Genomic DNA, 20,495 nt, shown 5'->3' with positions numbered 1-20,495 from the left:
GACAATTTTCTGTACAGTTTAAGGGGTTTAGGTTGGCAATTACTTGTTAAATCTTACTGACCTGAGTCTGTTTCTTATTGTCACTTCTTTTACTGCTCTGTACTTTCCCCTCGTATATAAAGATTTGTCTTGTCTACTCGCTCTTTATTGAGAAGCTGTTTGGCGGTGAGTGAGAGACTGCCAAGTCTCTGTGGGAGGGTCCAAGTTACAGACCCCGGGCAAACTCACAATAAGCAGGCTGTATCTGCCTAAAGCCACAAGGTGAAGTGAGACACCTTCTAAATAAATTGCTCCTAAAGGCCTGATAATGTTAGCTTTTCCACAGCTGGAAGCTATGTTGCTATGTGCCATCGCTTCGCCGTAAAAGGAGCAGCAGGCTCTGGCTAGTTGTAATTCACCCAGCTGCAACCCTGCAGAGCAAGCAGGCTTTCCACATCTACACCCCTGCTTCAAGCATGAGCTGGATAGGAGTCCTACGTGGCGCTGTCGACGGCCCTGATGGATGTGAGTGCATGGTTGAATCGGCCATGTGGTGGCTCGAGACAGCAAAGTCTGCGTTGGGCCTCCCTAGCTGTAGATCAGCCTTGCCAAATAGGGGTATGGCAGCCTTTCCAAGAATTGTCACTGAGGTCAAAAGTGAACCAAACTGTATTTCATTATAAACACAGTCCCCTTTTGGACTTGAAATATAGTTTCTCATTTCAATGTGATAGAAGCAAGTTCAGTCTCTATGGTGTTCATTCTGATTACAGTGCTCCAAAGAATGTGCTGTTGCTGTGTGTGGGTCTGATGGATTAAATGCAGGGTAAATGCTCATCCAGGTCTGTTGCAGTTCCTTCCATTATCTCTGGTGTATTCATGTTCCCATGCAGTCAGATTTACTGATGTTCAAATGTTAAAGGTAAGATTTAGGGCAAAGTGTATATCCAAAGAGCTTCAATGCTTTTTTTTTTCAATACAAAAGCCAGTAACTAGGCATTTCATGTATGTATTACCTCTGACATACGGTTTGACAAATAGTGTAGTGTAAATGCCATTTACTCTTGCATTAATAAAGAAACTAAACTTTATCCACATTATCTGGATATGATTTTTTTGTCTGTAAAACACCTGGTGAACTTGGCATGGAACTCAGTCACATCACTCAAATTTTCATTCTTGAAGGAAATTAAAATGTTCTGCCACAAATCAACTCTTGGCTGATAACTTTAACGTAGTACAGTTGTAATAGCGAGACTTTTACCTGTCTTTGACTGTCTTTTCACTTTCTTGCTTTATATACTGGCACAGGAGGCACTTCCATTGTAATACTGCTGTTAAAATAAGAACTTTCATATTAAGCAAAAGGCAAGGCTTAATGTTACTGCTGTTTGGAGAGTTCACCTTGCCTGCCCTATTTATGTAAAATCTATGTATTTATCTATGGGATCGCAAGAGTTAAGTCTATTTCCTGTTTTTATTGAAGCATCAGTGGGTCTTGTAAGACAGTATCAGCATTAGAGTCAAAAGAAGCAAAGTACAAGCCTTTGGTTTTCCGTCTTATCCACACAGATGTGTCTCTCATTAGTCACTGTAACAGAGTACCTCTATGCTCATCAACAGATCTCTGCTCCATCCTTGTGCATTGGTCTGCCTGGTTCAGCTTAAAGTGGCTGCCTTTGGCCTGAACTGGCTCTTTGTTCTTATCCCTCTCCTATCAGCACATCACTCCAGACAGTTATATCCCCTGCCTGACTGACCTCTGCAAAGCATTGTGGGAGGTCATGCTGAGCTACTATCGAACAATGCAGTGGCATGAGGAGCATGACAAAGAGGAGGTGGTCGACGCAGGAGCAGGTAAGGCCCTTGCACTTCATTAGCCTGTACGTATGCTATATCACTTGTATTATGTATAGAAACTGTACAGATGTATATAATCTAAGTCTGGTAGTCCCATGGAGGTGAGTCTTCCATTAACCATGTCCTGGCACTCCATATTTCTTGCAGCAAGAGTTTTTCTTCTGACTGTTTATAACAAAACAAGCATAACATTTCCACCCAAGCTTTTAACTCCTTATAGACTTATGTAAAGCACAGTTCAGAGTTCAGAAATGATTCATGCATAAACAACCACAGGGGATTGATTTGTATCTGCTAATATTTGTGTAATTAGTGAACCTTGCTGTTGGGTTTAGATACTGCTAAATTTCATGGGGAGAACTCTGTATGACTGGACTTGGAAGGACTTTACAACCAAAACTTAGCATTGTGTGCAGCAGTATTTTAATTTCAGTCTTCTTATTTTGCCTGTCTAATCCAAAGCCTTAGACCATCTTTATTAAAAATGCATCGGTGAGTGTTAGCAATGTGAAAGATTTACATTTTACGCACATCTTGCCAATGAACATTTGCAAAAGAAGACCAGCGAAAGGCTGTAATGGTAAGTCTTGGTAGCTGGACTCGGACATCTCACTGTAGTCATGTCAAAAATCCCAGTGGTCATATTTGAGTGCAATGTTTTTCACCATTTGCCTCAGTGCTTTCCCTTCACTTCGATTTGTGAGGTCATTGAACAGTCCGGAAATAGATTGGTGCTTGTAGCTGATTCAATGAATTTCCAATGTCAGACTCAGTCACTCCTAAGTACCCTTATACCCACTCCAGTGAATGCTGTACGGTGTGCATTAGAAGGAGAAAAATGTTTCACTTGAATGCTATTGACTTGGCCTTGTTCATAAGCATATTGAAGCTGCCCACCCTATCTAGTGGTCATGTCAGTTCCTCAAATGTTATTACATGCATACTTTCATAGCTATTAAAGGACAAATGATTTACATTGAGAGTATGTTAGTCCTAAACCCATATCTTTCAACATCGTTTTAACACTGTTTCTCTGTTGGGCCTACTTTCTCAATATGAAGTTTAAAAGCATATGAGGAAGACATGAAACAACAATGCAATGCAGTGTTGTCATCTGTTTTTCTGTTTTGCTGATTGTAGCAAGGTACAGTGCAAGTTTCCTTTCTGTCCATCTCACCCTCTCTCACTCTCCTTCTCTTTTATTCTCTCTCTCTCTCTCTCTCTCTCTCTCTCTCTCTCTCTCTCTCTCTCTCTCTCTCTCTCTCTCTCTCACACCTAACAAAGCAGCAGATGTTTCTCCAGGATGAACAAATCATTTGTAAGATGCCAAAAGGGAAAAGCCCCAGGGGCTAGCTTTTTTGAGATAAGCACAGGATTCCTACTTGCACATTCACTTAGATCGATTTCCACAGTAAATGAGTAGACCAGAAACATGTTTCTAAAGTAGTTTTGAGGCACTGTGTTTATCAGGTTTAGAGTTTTCCTTGCTAAGGGATTTGTCAAAGCTATTGTACTCCTGTTTACCTTACTGTAATTTTTGTGTATTTGTTTCAGCTGAACATTAAACATCTTGGTGACGGTCATTTTGAGATGTGCTTATTTAGCATTTAAATATTCTGTCTGCAGTTTAATTTTAAAAGCAATATGTGAAATACACATAAGGCAGTAGGTAGAGCAACATTGTGACCTTTTAGACTATTAAAAAGTGAGTTGTAATTAGGCTTAGGAATAAGTAGGCTTTAGGAGGATTTGAAATCCTAAATATATGTTTGATAAATACATCTACATTTCTTCAGCTCTTCACTGTTTATACAAAGTCAGAACCATCCAGCATAGACAGTCTTTTATAGAATGTTTAGTTTGCTGCTTTGATTTCAGTTTCAGTATGAGTTTCACATAGTTTTGCAAGGGTAAATATTACATTTAAATATAACCTTTCCATTTCCATATATCTAGTCAAGAAGGCAAGATGAACTTTAAATTTTTTTAAACTGGTGTTTGACTTTAATATGTGCCTTCTTCTGTGGCTCTGCTTGGCGCAGTGTTCTACTTCCATCCTTTGGCCAATACTCTTCAGCCACGTTTTACCCCGGCATTCTTTCTGTCGCAGCCCTGAGCTCTAGGTTGATGTATTGGATCTGTCAGGTTATTGTGGTGATTATAATGTTACCATTCAATAAAGTAAAATGGTTCAGGTAAAGAATAGGGCTCGGGCCGTCCTGCGCCATTATGCTTGAAGCTGGCATTGGGTGATGTGTGCATCCAGTGAGTAGAATCACAGCTGTGGGAGAGAGCATAAATGTCAGTATATGGAGCAGAAAGGGCAGTGGTTGGCAGGGCTTTCACTAATGCTGCTTAACCTCCTCACCAATGGCCAGAACACACCAAAGAGAAGTAAAGGTGCAAGGTGCAGCTTCAGATCTCCAAACCAATTCCCCACTTACTCCGGAAACTCTTCTAGAGCAGGTTGTAGGTTAATGGGTTAATCCAAAAAGCCCTGTCCATAACAGTGATTTACCATGAACCATTTGCTGAGCTATCTGATGCAGGGTCCACGGTGTGCTGCATGTGTCATATATCATAACTGCAGATTTCATCACAGGTGCTGCCGTTCTCTGTGAGAGAGATCAATTTTGGGCCCTGGACATGCTCTGGTTCTCGTGTGTGGAGCATTTAATAATGCACCAATCCCATGTCAAATTGACAATTACACCTCTGGTTGCCTGCCATTGCCTTCAGCATTTATATCTCTTCTTGTTAAGTCTGCTCTGCCTGCTTCCTCTCATTCGGCAGTGCTGTCAACAGGTAAATTGCTTCCACTAGCCTGTGACATGCTTTGCCTTGTAATTAGGTGTAGTGCGTAATCACCAATAACTACATGTTAGAAAATGCCCTTTTTCTGGTCAGAAGTGATCCCCAAACCCAGTTTGGACTGAGGCTTTTTAGGTGTGGATTGATTGGTGTCCATTATGTTTCACTGCGCTATTTGTGGAAAAGGTCTCACTGTGATCTGTGCTTGGGGAGAAGGACACTGTGGGAGATGACACACGGGACTGTGGGGATTGTGAGAGAGCTCAGAGCTTCAGAAGAAAGTTCTACTTCAGGGCTTTGGCTCACTTGAGCAGAGCAGAGCCCTGTGAGCCTGTCACAATCATCTGTGGAGATGCTTTGCCAAAAGCACACATCTCTCTGTCATTTGAAAAGAGATTTTTACACAGTCCACAGTTCACCCAAGCAGGTCAAGGAGAATGTTTGAAGCTTCTTTAACCATGCTTAATTGCTTCTATTGCCACAGGGTTCATTTCTAATAAAGTTGTGAATCATGGCTGGTGGCTGTGATTTTTGTCAGACAGTGAGAGACTAGGTCTGCAGGAAAGCATGAAGACTCAGAGAGGTGGCAGTGAGTCAATTGTGTAACATTTTCCTTTGTTCCCATTAAAAACAAACAAACAAAAATGTATATATTTAAAAAAAAATGAAATATTTAAATATATATTTTGATATAAATAAAATATTATTTTTAAAGTGCTGATTGTATTGTATTACAACTTGGAGCTATTCTGTGTCAGTATAGTGGTGTGAGAGGTATGCGTATATACTAACTACATCTGAATAATTTGTGATCTTACATGGACATACTGTTTATAAAATTTACTCTATCATCACAATAAGAAATTGATTTCTGTATCTCATCTTTCACTCACACATCTTGCACTCACCCACCCACTCACTAAGGCCTTTCTTTTCTTGGTTCTTTTATATATATATATATATATAAAATTATAATATAGCTAGTTGTATAGTGTTCAAAATAAAATAAAATCAAAATGCACTTAGCTCATTTATTGAGAAAGTGGATCTTTATATCCCCTGAGAACCTATGTGGTGAGGTCATGACTGTACCCACTGTGTCTCCTTTGAGTCTATAATGTGAATGATTGATTGGGTTATGAAAGACCAATGTTGTTTCAAGAATAGAATTCAAGACAGGTACAAGCTTTTTTTTTTTGAACACTTGATTTGGGGCAAGATCCACAGATGTATCTCCTCTATCGCGCTTGATGTCCTCATCCTACAAATCTCACTGTTCCATAGACTCATCCTCAGGGCCAGCCATTCTGCACATTTTTGATTTGTGTTAGCGTTTTAATTGTTTTTATTTAAATTCTCATGAGAGCAGAAGAGGCAACATTGTGAGTATATTTGCAGAATCTGTGATGCAGAGAATGTGACCATGGATAAATACTCTTGGTGGGGGTTAAACAAACAAATAAATAAAATGAACACAAAAGCAATAGCTTTTCAGAGTCTTGCCTATTGTGTATCTGTTCCTTATTATTTTCTTCATCCCATTACAGTCTTATGCCATGTCAAGCTGACCCCTCCTCTGGACAATGATGCAGAAAACCGTGTGTGTGTGTATGCGTGCATGTGCGTGCATGAATGCTGATGGGTAGATTATATTTTTCTTGCCTTCTCCAGTATTTGGCCCTGTGGGGATTTTCCCCTGAGGCTTTGCAAAGCTGTGTTCTTTCAGACCTGAAATGACTGAGGGAAAAAATCCTCCCCTACTGTCCACAGCTGAACGCTCTTTGATTGGGCTCCAGTAACCCACTGCCTCCAAGTTTAATAGTCTTGTACAGAATGCTTTGCTTATATTCCAAAGAAGCAGAGCACAATAGGTTCCTTATACATACTTGGTGGGTTTAGAAGATCGTTCTTAAATTTCTTTAACTGTTTTTAAAGAATTTAGTTTTTTTTTTCCTACCACCAGTTCATTTTGGTACCTTTTGAAGTTTGAAGTAGTCTGTCATAAAATATTAAACAAACAAAAATAAATTTATCAAACATCAAATACAACATTTTTCTTTGAAGGTTTTCTTTGAAACTTTCTTGTCCTATGCTGGGGTGGGACCCACTCAGGGCCTGGATGGATTAAAAGACCAGTGGACTTAACGTGGTCACAGGAAATTCTACTGCAGAATGTCAGGTGTTCAAGCAGTGCCCTAAACCTTAAACGATTTTCACTCATGTAACATGATGATCCAAAACACAGGAGTAAATCAATAGGCCTTTCAGAGAATGAATTTCATATTTTAGAATGGAATTAGGAGTGCTGACATCAAACTGGAAATGCAGGTTATTCAACACCTCTAAATTTACACTTGAGCTGACCACTTTCAAAGAGAGGAAATGGCCAGGATACCTCCCAACTGCTGTACACAAATTATGAGCTGCTGTAGGAAGCCTAGACTGAGCTGATTGCCAATAATGGATGTTCCATTCGTTACTTAATATAGGGGTTCATTTTTTTTAATCAGTGACCTTGACAGTTTAAACTGTTCACTAATGTGCTGTAAATTGTTGCATGCATTGTTAAGATATTTCTTAAGATTAGATGAAGAATAGTTTGCATTTGCCCCATGTGTCCTGTGTGGAGAAATCTTTATAATTTTAAATAAAAAACAGTTTATATTGACAGACTATTTCTCATACTTGATGATTTAGTAATAGACCAGGAAACAGATTTTGATGATCTGACGTCCTGCGTTCTATTAGGGCAGATTTAGTTACTCCCAGGGAAATAAGTGCAGATAAAAGCAGTTCAGATAAAATAAGCTTTTTGACCTTTTCATTTTTTTATCCACAGCGTAACAGCTGTTGCTCTAGACTTTGTAATAAAGCCTTGTAGAGTTCAGCTTTGCCAAAGTTAGAAAATGTTAGTTGCTTTTCTTTTTTTTTATAGACTTCTGCACAGATTTACTTTTTTGTACAATACTTTTGTAGTCATATCAGAATTTCTTATGTCTCAATTCTCTTGAAAATCACACAGATGCTTTTGTAGTTTTTCATAATTGCATGAGCCTGATCTCATGCTACAACATGTTTGTCTCTGTTTATTACTATTATTCATCCTTTTATTTTTTTTTATGAGAACAAAGGAATCCAAGCAGTTTTTTGGATTTTGGATCATAATCCATGTTCTTCAATTGTGCATGGCACATGCATGGATGGACTTTATTTGTCCTTAGTTTGTTTTCCTGTGTGTGGTTTGGAAGCATTTTCCACCTTGGCAGCTCTCTGATGAAATTGCCTGTGAACAGTGGTGGGCTCATAAAACTTACATGTGCTGTCCAAGCAAGTGGGTAGTGAGGGTGTGCGGCTGTGTTGACCTAGAGTTTGGAGATTTGATTTAAACTGATGCTCAGATGTACATAGTGCAGGCCAGTGTGTACCATGTGAAGGGCCATGGCTTTGTTTACAGGACATGTGTCCAACAGACAAAACAATTTGTAGTTAAAGCGGAGGGGTGAAGATAATTGAGTCACTTACAACTTGACTAAGGTTAAATATAAATACAGCTCTCAGTGATGGGAAGGGTTTTGACAGAAGTGTTGTATTCAAATGAGCTCCTGGTTTAAGAGCTCGAATGAGTGTCTGGAGAATGTCTACTGGCTACCTGCTGGCTTTAACCCAAATCAGCTCATCACTTTGTTTCTCAAATGTCTTCAGGTGGTCCCTTCCATCTGTTTCTGGACATTTGGCATCACTTGCCTCATGACATTTGCATTAATTATCGCTATAAACTGGTCCTAATGTTGTTCTTTTCTGTTTAATTTCTGATTTTCTTTCTTGTTCGCTGAGACCCGAGTAGAAGAACCGACATTTGTCTGCATCTGTGTAATCAACTTTATTAAGAATGTATGTGAGACTTGGAGACACTTCCACACACAATGGCAAACGTTATGCTATCCCAAGTTCTTCTGTGCTGCTGATGACATCATCATGGTGCCAAAGCATGGTCTCCAGCATGCAAACTGCTCCAACTCACCCATGTACTGGGAGAGCTGGAGACACAGCCACTGTTCTGGGATGCCTTTCTTCAGCTACTGTGTTAGCACCTCGCACTGCTCATGCTTTTCGACTTCGAGGTTATCATGAGTTTGGCCATGGCTGTAGCAGCATTGGCAAGCACTGACGCGTGATGCATACATTTCTGAGACACCATTTCTCATTGCTGACAATATGCTAAGCTAATCTGATTTTGTTGATATAACTGATTTCAGTAAAAGATTACAGCAAGATGTATGGCTTCTTTAACACTGTAGAGACAGGTGGCTGTTTAAGATAACAGTTTATTTATTTGGGTTGGGTTCTGTGTTGAGCAACTGTATGGCAGAGCAGCAAATAGGACTTTTTTATTTTTTAAGTCTATTACCCCAGTGCCTCTGTCTTTCATAAAGCCTCAGGAGAGTGTGGCGTTTGTCTTTGCTGTTCTGTAATGTGGAACTTTATGGTTGACTGAATGTTTGTTGGGTCTGGTATGTGCAGACAGCACTGGTGACGAGGGCTCAGATGAGTCAACGGTTGGCCGCAGCTATGTCAAGAAGAAGCTTGAGCATGGCCTGAGCCGCATTTGGCAGGTAAGACACTCATTTACTGCTTTTTCTGCCTTTCTGGTTTGTCTGTCAGCTTCCTGTCTGCACCTCCACTTTGGTTCACTCTCCTGTGTGTGTCTCTCTCCCTTCTCTCAGGATGTCCAGCTGAAAGTCAAAGCCTACTTACTTGGCACGGACATGTCCAACTTCAAGTATGACGACTTCATCGTGGTGCTGGACGTTGTCAGCAGGTGGGTGGTCACGTCATCACTGGTATTAATATACTTGGCTGGTGGAGCTTTGAATGCCTCTTTGAATGCCATTTTAACCCCACATGGGATGGGCAGGAGGCAGAGGGCACCAATGATGCCGCATAATCTGCAGGGAGAGGGGAGCTCCGTGCAGCCTTGCATGTGCAACTCAATTAAAAGGCCCTCGAATGTGTGAAACAATGACCTCAATGGGCTGACCCCTGCCCACAGGTTAGGGCAGGATGAATACATCCATCTGCTCTCTGCCCTCTGTGGTGAGGCATCTCTATTGGCTTAATTAAGATTTGAAGCACAAAGCCTACCTCTCTGCTGTTTTGGTGTCTGTTGGGGTGCTGTCTCACATCTATACCTCTCCCCGTCCATATCACCCCCTCTGGTTGGTTGTTCCCCAGGCTCATGCAGGTGGGGGAGGAGTTCTGCAGTAGCAAGTCCGAGGTGCTGCAAGAGTCCATCAAGAGGCAGAGTGTGAACTACTTCAAGACCTATCACAGGTAAGAGAAGCCCCTGGCCTCACCTGACTCTACACACCAGTATTCAAGCATTCAATCACATCTGCCTCTCATCTTGAGTCAACAAGCATTTATCTTGTGTGATGCACAGTGTTCAAGTACATGCTTGTCATGGGACCATGTGCTTCTTGAGATATAATTCACTATCTCAATCAACCAGAAAAATGTGTTTCATGATAAGTGTTAATGACTTCTCATGCTCACATTGTGTAATCATGGAATATTATGCTACATAAACGTGCCAGTATAAATGCAGAAGGCTTGGGATATTATAATAGATCAGCCACTACACAATGGTTGGTTGTAAGTCTGCATTCTGCCACAGCTTTCCTCTGCAGTCTGGGCAGAGAGGGGCCCATACGGGAGGTGGCATCACTCCATGGTTTCTGCTGTAGACCCTGGCAGCAGCACAGAGAGGGGCGCTTTTCAGGGAGGAAGGGCTCACTCACTCTCTCATGCACAGCATAACAATTATTCCAGTTTTTTGGCCTGCTCGGGTGGTATCCATAAAAAGTGATTATCTGTCAGCCTCCTGAATGCACTCTGTCTTTGCTGTGACACAAGCTGTATTAACACATTTCCGCTCTGGAATATATATTGTACCTCTCGGCACAGAGGCCAGACACGACATACTACCTTCCTTTCTTCTTCAAGCATGGAGTAATGCAATGCGAATTGGATGCATTGTGAAATATCATTGAACACTGGACACCTAGCCCATCCCACTGCCAAGTTGAAAAGCAGTGCATGCCATTTAAATTCCAAACATGTGTAGCAAGCACTTTCACTTGGCTCTTTTAGTGGATTTTTCATCAGGTTTTATACCCCTGACCAAATTAGCATGATATTTAAACTCCTGTGCCTTGTTTAAGGTTCAGCATGGCCCTGTCATTTTTGATGCTAAAAATTACATTCAGGGTGAAGCCACTGTTACTGACCAAGACGCACCTTGAGTAGAGTGAGGGAGGGAGTGTCTGTCTGCAAATTACAGGCCCTCTCCTGGATCTCTAAGGACCTTATGTTGTATACGGATTTATTTTTGGTTTCTTTGAGAGGTGTGTGTGTGTGTGTGTGTGTGTGTGTGTGTGTGGCATTGGCTGTGCCACTGGCCTCTTGTTCCTTTCTCGTGCAATTAGAACTCGCCTGGAGGAATTGCGGATGTTTCTGGAAAATGAGACATGGGAGCTGTGTCCTGTGAAGTCCAACTTCAGCATTACACAACTCCACGTAAGTTTTGGAATTTTGGAGGGGGCAACTCAGTGACATGCCGCAGGATAAACTTTAAAACAACAGTCTGAAATACCCACATCAAGTTTGGCAATTACAGTACACACAGATGATAATCAGGACAGACCCTGCTCAGGGCCATGGAAAGGTACTGCTCTACACCCACCACACTGATAAGAGTCAGAGGCCAGAGCATGAAAACATTCTATGACATGTTTAATATATTAATGTTTTTTTCTATAAGTGAAATTCTACTGTTTTACAGTTGACATCCCAGTCCCTAGTATGTTATCAGTCCCATTGTTCAGTGGTGAATAAGTTGTACCCATGGCCTAAGGTATTAAGACAAGAAAAATCTGCAGTAGATGAACTAGATTTTTAGCTTTCCTTTTTCTTCTTTTCAAATGGCTCCTTCTGCACTTTAAGCCTCAATATTTGACGTGTTAATAAATGTTGCTAGGCTTTTTTAAAAATGCTAATTTATCTTCGATTTTAAGGTAAGCTTTCGTAAGATAATGTCAGCATGAAAGTAGTTAATTAGTACAAGCATTAGAAGATTCAGATTTGCTAACATAACACATATTTGTTTTAACTGGTCTTTTCTGAAACTTGGCATTTCCGCAGTATACCAAGGTCAGATCACTGGCACTTAGTGGAACCTTTTAAATCGACTGTGTTGCTTTCAGAGTTTTAGCTTCCTTTTTTAGGTATTTTGTTATTGATGACATTGGTTGTTACAGTCCACCACAGCTTTCTGTTGTTTCCTAACCCTAGGGGCCAACCTCCTGGTTGGTTTAAACATGAGCCATTCATCCTCCAGCAGTTGCAGGGATGTCACTTTTTAAATAAATTATTTGTTTTCAAATAATATGCCTTACCATACATGCATCAACACTCAGAGGAGTAAAAAATTCACTCAGCAGGATCTTCTAAATAAATCTCCAAACATTTCTTTTGATTAGCTTATGCAAAAGTCAGGATTTCCTGTGTTACACTATTTCAATGGCTGAGGTTTTTGTTTTGATTTTTGCTCAGAAGACTCTAGGAGGTGATGGGGATAGGGCAGTCTCATCACTGATAAGAAGGTATAATTGCTTGAGCTCATTAATGAGCTTCATTAACATGACTACATCTTGTCAGTGAGTGGTATGATATGCAAATTAGTTTATGCAGTTTAGGGTCATTTAGGGCTATTTTTCCAGAGCTTTGAACCCCTAACCCTCTATGCTGGTTTAATTGCCACAGAGTTTCTGCATTGGATGTGCAGGAAGGTTTATAATCTCTCTTCTATTTATCACTTTCTGTGTTTCGAACACCAATTACACATAGTCATTACTTAGTAATGGCATGACTTTTTCATGCTTACTGTATAATGTTAATGCTAAAGCCTAGGCATGAAAGAGACATGGTGCCATGCCTCTAAAGCAGTTTGCTCTTGTCAAGGGCAGAAGTATGAGCTGAAGGTAAGATATGAACATGTGGCCCTCGGACACAATAGTGGAATCTAAATACCATTGTGAAGCTACAGGCCCTTCCACATGGATTACATTTATTTAAAATCTTAAACAGATGTTTAAAGTTTTAAATAAACACAAATAACATTGTTGGGGGTGGTCCAAGTATTTCAACCTAACATCTTAGCTTTATTTAACTCTTGCGGCTATAAAATATATAATCCCTCTACCCTGAACCCTTCACTGATACCTCTTTAGATTTTCCTATTTCCGTAAATAGCTTTCCTTCATTGTTTATAGTTGTTGATTTTGAAGGTATAAGTCAACATTTCTTGGGATTTGAAGTAGTCTGACTTGTGGACTACTGAGTTATTACCCTCTGCCCTTCGAATAAAAGTGCTTATAGCACTGTGTGCCTTTTAGCTGATAGTTTTGCTGGGTGAGATGCTAGTGTTTGGCAATGTTTGGTAGTGTTTTATTGTCATTGGCAGGAGTTTGGCTTCATGGGCCAGTGTCGCTCCCCGTCAGTATCTCCCAGCAGACACCCAGCCACCAGTGACCCTGTGCAGCTCTCCCTCTTTGAGCAGTATCTCCATGGAGGAAACCCATTTGAGATGCAGATAGACAATAAAGAAGAGGACACCGAAGATGTGTTGGCCTCTAATGGGGTAGGCATATTACTCATTTATTATATACTTATTACAGAGTTATTTCAATTTCATTACATCTTACACTTATGACAAATTAATATGAAATATTAAGAGTTAATAACTCAGTGATGAGACAATGAGCATCTCAATATGGGGTTTATATGGTTAAGATGATTAAATCTAGTACTGTTTATGTGCTAAATTGTGTTATTCTCACAAGTGTAGCAGTTTCTAAGGCTGTGTTATATCAGGCCTGAGCAAAGTCTAGCTCCATTCAACCTATGTCTCTTCAGGCTTTAGTAACATTATTGGTCGCACATTGAGCTATTATGGAAATGAGAAAATAAATAGCTGTAATTAACCTGGACATAATTAATTTAGGGCTCCAAGTGGTTTATGGTCTCACTAAGTGCTGCACCTTGGGTGTATCAACTTTAGAGGTTTCGGCGGCTATGGAATTCATTCGCTGTTTTTGGTACTCAGATGTGCTTGATATTTCAGAAGAGAGAGATTTGGACAATGAAAGCAAATAGAGCATTTACTCAGTAGATAATGTAGTCCAGGAAAGAGGTGTTTTTACCGTGAGACATGCAGTGAGGCATTGCAAAAACTAGCCTTTTTAAATTATTCTAGATTTAAGAGAGGGCCTGGAGTTAATGTGATGTATAATTATGACATCAAAGTGCAATGACCATCCAGAAGGCTTTGGTAACAGCCTTCAGGGCTCCTTGCAGTGCTCAGTGTCAGCAGTTCTCATTACATTGCACTAGAATGAACCTGAGAGTTATTATTGTGTCAGTATCTGTGAAACACATCTTGAAGTCCTAAAGCTCCCTCGGTCTTGTAAACCTGTTTCATTTACAATCATCCTCTGCACTGCCTTAAAGTGTATTCAAATACTCCCTCAAAACTAACTTTCTCTTCCTTTTGGATTTATGGTTGTACCCCAGACCTTAACATTTGCTGGAATGTTTTAGGTAGGGGAACACTGAGCTGTGGTATATGAATATGGATATTGACAATGTGGGGGAAGGAACACATGTCTTAGGCAAAGCTTCTCTCTGTGGCCATGAGTGACCATGACACTTGGTAACCCCACCTGTCCCTCGCCTGTGACTGTGACCCTGTCTTGCCAGTATGAGTCAGATGAATTGGAAAAGAGTGTGTACCAGGACTATGACAGCGATAGTGATGTGGCAGAGGAGCTGAAACAAGACTATGTGGATGAGCAGACTGGAGACGCCCCCACCAAGAGGTCAGTAATGCCGCTGTGCCTCAGTGCAGCATCATTAAATCAGGACTCAACTTTTCTTGCAAAGCAATCACCTGAAGGGTTTAAAGAAGACAACCTGAGACATGTGCCTTCATTTAACTTCCAGCTTATGGACATAGGAAACATCAGTTTGGTGGAAAGGCTTAGACTCAATATCCAGTTATAACCAAGCAGCTGATAATTAGCATAGTCTTCATAGATCCTGCAATTAGCAATCACCACAATGCCTCCCTGTTTTCTTATTGACTTTCAACAATGATAGGAAGTAATTACATCATCTAATTTATGACTCCACAATCTAACCTCTCTCATGCTGCCAAGGCAATTGAATCTCACACTATGTGCAGTGAGCAAATAGGCGATCATTGGCCTCTTTTCAGAGGAAAAAAGATTAATTTTTCTTGGAAGAATGTCTTTTAAACCCACGTTGCTACCTTTTGCAACCAGTATGAGCCTTGTCTACATTAAATGGTTAAACAAAACATTATTAGAGATTATTTAAATGACTGTCTTTGAGAAATTATTTGTGTTTTTATAGCAGTTAGATTAGGTTCCTTATTGTTTATACTCAGGAAATTAATTTTGTACTCTGCACATTGTAAGTGTGGGTTGTTCCTAACATTGAGTTCGATATGTTATACACATATAACCAGTTTAGAGAATACCCAGGGTCTTGAATTATGAGTACCCTTCATTTTATGGTGTTGCGAATGAGGAGACCTAATTTTGTAATTGTAACCAAGATCAATTTGTTCTTGTTCCCATCAGCCAGCATAGTAAACACTGAAAATGTATCTCAGATACTTTAAACTCTCCTGCATCTCAGCCCCACTACCCTTAATGAGAGTAGGTTTGAGTAAAGCAATGTGAGTTACCAATGACCAGTTCTTATTTCTTTGACATGTTCATTTTAGATGATAATTTGCAATTATTTTGGAAAAAATTCAATGTTGAAATTCAAGCATAGTTTTGTCATTACTGTTCTTTTACTACATAATAAAATTTAGGTTTATTGTCCTTATTGTTTTTAGTCACTCTCTTTCGCCTCTTTAGCCTCTTCTCCATTTATGTTATTTAGGACCTTCATTGAAGACCTTGAAGTATAGACCTCTGATGAATGGTGTAGTTTTTTCTTGATTCTAATTATTTTAGAGTGCCATTTCAAGCCTGGTGCGATTATATACATTTTATAGATCAGGAGTATAATTAGAGGACTCATTAACTTATGAACACTGATGAATGTTTAATACACCCCCATTCATCTGCTAAATCCCCATTGCCATGAGCGATGCTTCTTCCTACACTAAATCAGTGTGCACCCTAATTGTTTGAGGCTGTCGGATGTCGAGGGATTAGGAAAACGCTTGCAGCTGTTTTCTGTTGCCCATAAAGGACGTATACAGGAAGTTTATCTTTTTTATGTTTTTTATCTGTAAAGTGCTCCATGGCTTAGACTGCTGTGTTCTGCATGACCTACTGCTCAGGGCTCCTTTATAAGTGAGTCTCTGAGGCAATAACTTGAGCTGACAGTATAGCAGCAGCTTAATCACATTCATTTCAGTGCTAGCAAGAGACGATAAAAGGAGTTACCACATGAAGTAGATAGTCTTGCTGAAATACTGTACTTCACGTGGATGGAGGTCCTTAAGAACACAGCAGGCCCGTGCAATTAGTGCTCACCTCCTAGTGCCACTCATTTTTCATTATTGGCAGTAGTTCAAAGAGAGCTTGGACACATTCTTAAGCAACAGAAGAAAATATATACCATCTATTTCTCATACTTCATTTGTAGGGCTCCATTACAGTAGCTGGAGAAACCTGCTATAGTCATAACGAACATAGCAGAAAAATAGAAATAAGTCATTCAAAGCAGTGTTTTAAAGAGAAGCTTTAAAAATCAATGCCAGTTGCTGTGAGATGGCAGCAACACATTCTTAGTTCACTTCAAATGAAGATGAGTCCAACTGTGACTCGATTTGCACTCTGGGCTTGTGTAGCTGATACACTGGGCTTTAGCAGTGCCTGCTGAACGGCAGGGCTTGTGTGCGTCCTGTCTTTAGTGTGTCCAAAGAGACGCTGCGCAGCAGAAAGAAGTCCGACTACAACCTGAATAAAGCCAACGCCCCCATCCTGACCAACACCACCCTCAACGTGATCCGCCTAGTCGGTGAGTAATTGACCTTTGACCTTACATCCTCTTAAACAGGACAGATCAGTGACGCAGGTGAACCTGTGCAGGAGACCTCTGTTTGCCCATCAATTACTAAGCTCAAGGCAAAGTGGTGCCCTTACTCATCTGCATACTGCCAGGGCTTCCAATCATTAGGGCTGGTTTGCATTTGACAGTTCCCCTCCCTCTAGTGTTATCTGGATATGCTGTAATTTGATGTTTTGGTTGACATGGCAGTTAAAATTCTATTAGCTTTTACTTCTTGAGCAGAAATTAAGGGACTAAAACATATGGTATTTTATTTATCTTTTTTTCTTTTCTTTTCAAAAATTTCATGAAGTCTGATTCACACTTTGTTCTTTGTCATTTTGCAAGCAAGAAATACAGAGAGAGGCTTTGAGAGTGAAGATTTCTTAACCTGTGTTTCAGGCTATAAGGTCACATTTGAGTTGAGAGGGCTTTTGTTTGTTTAGTTTGTAAGAACCTTTCCACTGATCCTTTGCAAATTACACAAAAGGGTTGTCTACCTTCTTAATCAGTATGTGGGACAGTACTGTACAAGTATGCTCCTGTTGTGTTGTTCATTACAGAATATATTTGAAATCACCTGTGCAATAATGGGTACAAAGAACTTTCCTCAGCATAAAAATTGAGTGAATATTGTTATCATCCATTTATTTAATCCTAATATTATTATCTTATATTTATTAAATTGTTTATTACTATTTTTCCTAAATTCAATTCCCTAGCCTCAGGGTGCTTATAAAAGAAATGTCCAAACAGTACCAATGCATTAGGCATATGACTGTATTATGATTGACTAGGGAGCATTTCTTGAATTCTTGAAAGGTACACTAGATTCAGTATTGATTGCTGTAGAAGCACATTTTTCATCTGATTCAGGCAGTTGAACATTTGCTGACGAGTCTGCCTGTCAAACAGAAGCCACATTTATTTTTTAATCTATAATTTAACACTGTGCTGGATTACACGAGTGTATTTGTTCTGCAGCAATTCATCTGACACGTTACTGATCACGGCTAGCGTCTTTCCCTAGGACTGTTTGCTTTATCACACTCATTTCAGAGTAATTGGATTTATAATTACACTTTCAGTGTACCATGTATTAACCCTGGCATTGACATGTGTGTCATGATCTTTTACAGGCAAGTACATACAGATGATGAACATTTTAAAACCCATCGCCTTCGATGTCATCCACTGTGTGTCACAACTTTTCGACTACTACCTGTATGCTGTCTACACCTTCTTTGGCCGGAATGACATGGTATAGCCATTGTGTCCCCTTAAGCCATCTTTTCCATTAAGTGATGTCATTCTTCATCTTTATCCTCAAGTCTTCTTTGCTTTCTGATGATGTAGCGAATGGCACTTTTATGTTCTTTCCCTGCCCTCTCCCCCTTGCCGTAGCCACATACAAGCACGTAACGGCATGTTTATGAAGCAGTCACACCAGGCTCCCATTCCCTAGCCCTACTCTTGGGCCCTGTGGGTATAGTCTGCTCCATAATTACCTCTATTATTATCTGCGCAAACTGAAAGTGTCTGACATGCTGGGGGTGTGTGCCATTATTCTGAACAATGTAGTGGGGTTGGACTTCAATGGCTCAATATTTCTTTTGCTCTTTAGGAGAATATCCAGTTCTTTCTCCCAAAGTGTTCATTCCCATTCTGGTCTTCCCAGGACAGTGGGACATTCCTGAACATTTTCTTTAAACATAAGGTGCAGATTAAAAGCTTTTGGCCTGCAGTATGTCTTCAAGAATCTCTCTCTCTCTCTCTCTCTCTCTCTCTCTCTCTCTCTCTCTCTCTCTCTCTCGAAGCTTCTCTAGTCCTGTCTGCACTAAGGGTGTAGGAGCAAAACAGGAATCTGGGTTGTTGTTTATATGCTACCAGCAATAGCAATCAATAGTGATAAGCCCATGTGCCCTGATAGAGATGGAGCATTAAATTAGTGGACACTATCTGTCTGACCTTTCTCTCCCTCTCTCTGATGCTCACTCCCTTTCTCTCCCCCCAATACTCCTCTCCCCTCCTGTTCCCTCTGTCACATGTTTGAGTTATATTAGCTAAAGAGAACTATTCCAGTCAATCTCATTTAAACAGTGAGGCTGCACTGTAAATACTGGTAGTTTTGTGAATATTTACCAAGCACCTACAATCGATTTGCACATGTGCTGTCCCCTTGACCTATGACTCCCTCATAAAGCCTTCGACAACCAGGAATCAAGTCTTATTTCTTTGAATAATGAGCTACATTAATATTCTTAAGGGGGAATGTAGGAGTATTCACCTCCACATCAGTCTTAACATTGAAGATTGTGAGTTTAAAGTTAAGAACCTTTGAGGCTATGAGTGGAAAGAATGGGAGGAGAGTAAAATGTGGAGATACTCAGACACCCTTGAAAAAATTAATCATCTCCAGGGTGATGAAGAGGCGCAGAGCTGGGGAAAGTGCCAGGCTGAGTGTAGCATTGCTAGCATTGTGGCTGTCTTGGTAACTAATGGCTCTGTTTGGGAAGTTAATTTGAACATTAGCAAAAAAAAACAACTTCTGAGTGCCTGATAGCCATTCATCTGTGTTAGCTTATAGAGAGTGCTTTCATCGGCTTGCTGCAGCAATGCGCTTGCTTAGCAGTGTGTACAAATTCCTGCAAAGGCTTTATTTTGGTCAGAAGTCTTAAAATTTGTTTTCCATTGGGCCTCTCACCAAACACCTCATTGGCTTTTTTTCATTTGGTTTAACCTTGCTTTTGGATCATTTTATTCTACTTCTGTTTTTGGTTTTGTTTTTTCCCCCACCCTCCCCATATTTTCCCTTAAGCATGACTCATGTCCATCCACTCCCAACCCGGGCAGCCAGCCAGGCGCCTCCAAACACGCACCCTGGGTAAGACTGCAGTGTGGCTCTCATGCAGGTGGCTTTGTTAAGTCATACACCTAATGTAGTGTGGCTGTATGTAGTATTTAGCTAGTTGCTTTTCTGGGCTATGTATAATGAAAAAAAAAACTGCAAAGTAATGCATGTGTTAGAGATTATAACAGTAATGTGTTCAAATGGAAAATCACCACAACCAAAAAGAAAATATATTTGATTGCTCAAAGATTGCAAATTACTGCCATAATAATGCTGTTGAAGCCTTATTTCTTGTCTGAGTCTTGTGCAGATGATCTCTCTGATGGAATAAACCTTTGAATAATCTCTCTATGCAATATTTAAAAAGTTAACAGTCAATAAAATGAGGCTCAGGGTGGATTTATGTCCAATTTTGTCTGTCCTCTTCAGATTGTTAATGCATTTGAAGAATTGAAGGAAACATCTGTAGTTTTCCTAAAAACACCTGCCTATGAAAATATTTCTATTTGGCAGGCAAAAGTCAATAAATTCACTTTTTCTTGTTTTCTCTGTGTTTTGTCCTGTGGATATATCTGTTTGAGTAGAACAACACATCGGTTGTAGTTTATGAACGTGGTTTGCATTGCCTCCATAAATTTAGATCCCCCCACATTACCACCATGTTCCCATTATAAATGTCACTTTGCTGTGAAATGGACCTGATGTTTGTGATTGTTCTGTGGTCAGTGTCAGTTTGCTAGGACATAGCTCACTGATCATAGCTCGCTGCAGCTGAAATGCCTAGCCACAGCCATCGTGCAAGCTATGTGCTTCACCCATATTATTATGCGTGTGCATGCCTACG

At 40.2% G+C, this 20,495-nt stretch overlaps 1 protein-coding gene across 7 annotated transcripts in view; it reads left to right on the top strand.

Annotated features, from left to right (window-relative positions):
* Positions 1-20,495, top strand: part of vps50 (VPS50 EARP/GARPII complex subunit) — an 84,953-nt gene that overhangs the window by 31,926 nt on the left and 32,532 nt on the right. For 4 of the 7 annotated variants that reach the window (XM_081701629.1, XM_081701644.1, XM_081701636.1 and 1 more), the window contains 11 exons: positions 1,701-1,836; positions 9,172-9,263; positions 9,375-9,469; positions 9,883-9,981; positions 11,136-11,226; positions 13,172-13,348; positions 14,467-14,585; positions 16,664-16,770; positions 17,940-18,061; positions 18,425-18,517; positions 19,619-19,684. In XM_081701629.1, the coding sequence (XP_081557755.1) occupies positions 1,701-1,836; positions 9,172-9,263; positions 9,375-9,469; positions 9,883-9,981; positions 11,136-11,226; positions 13,172-13,348; positions 14,467-14,585; positions 16,664-16,770; positions 17,940-18,061; positions 18,425-18,517; positions 19,619-19,684 (1,197 nt within the window). Of the gene's footprint in view, positions 1-1,700; positions 1,837-9,171; positions 9,264-9,374; positions 9,470-9,882; positions 9,982-11,135; positions 11,227-13,151; positions 13,349-14,466; positions 14,586-16,663; positions 16,771-17,939; positions 18,062-18,424; positions 18,518-19,618; positions 19,685-20,495 lie in introns of those variants that run through there. The other 3 variants (XM_027012052.3, XM_027012053.3, XM_081701651.1) reach the window with 3 other exon arrangements.

The sequence above is a fragment of the Electrophorus electricus genome, chromosome 2 (assembly GCF_041902795.1).
Source record: "Electrophorus electricus isolate QZ-2024a chromosome 2, ASM4190279v1, whole genome shotgun sequence".
NCBI classification, from domain to species: domain Eukaryota; kingdom Metazoa; phylum Chordata; class Actinopteri; order Gymnotiformes; family Gymnotidae; genus Electrophorus; species Electrophorus electricus.
This window is presented reverse-complemented; position numbering and strand designations above follow the sequence as displayed.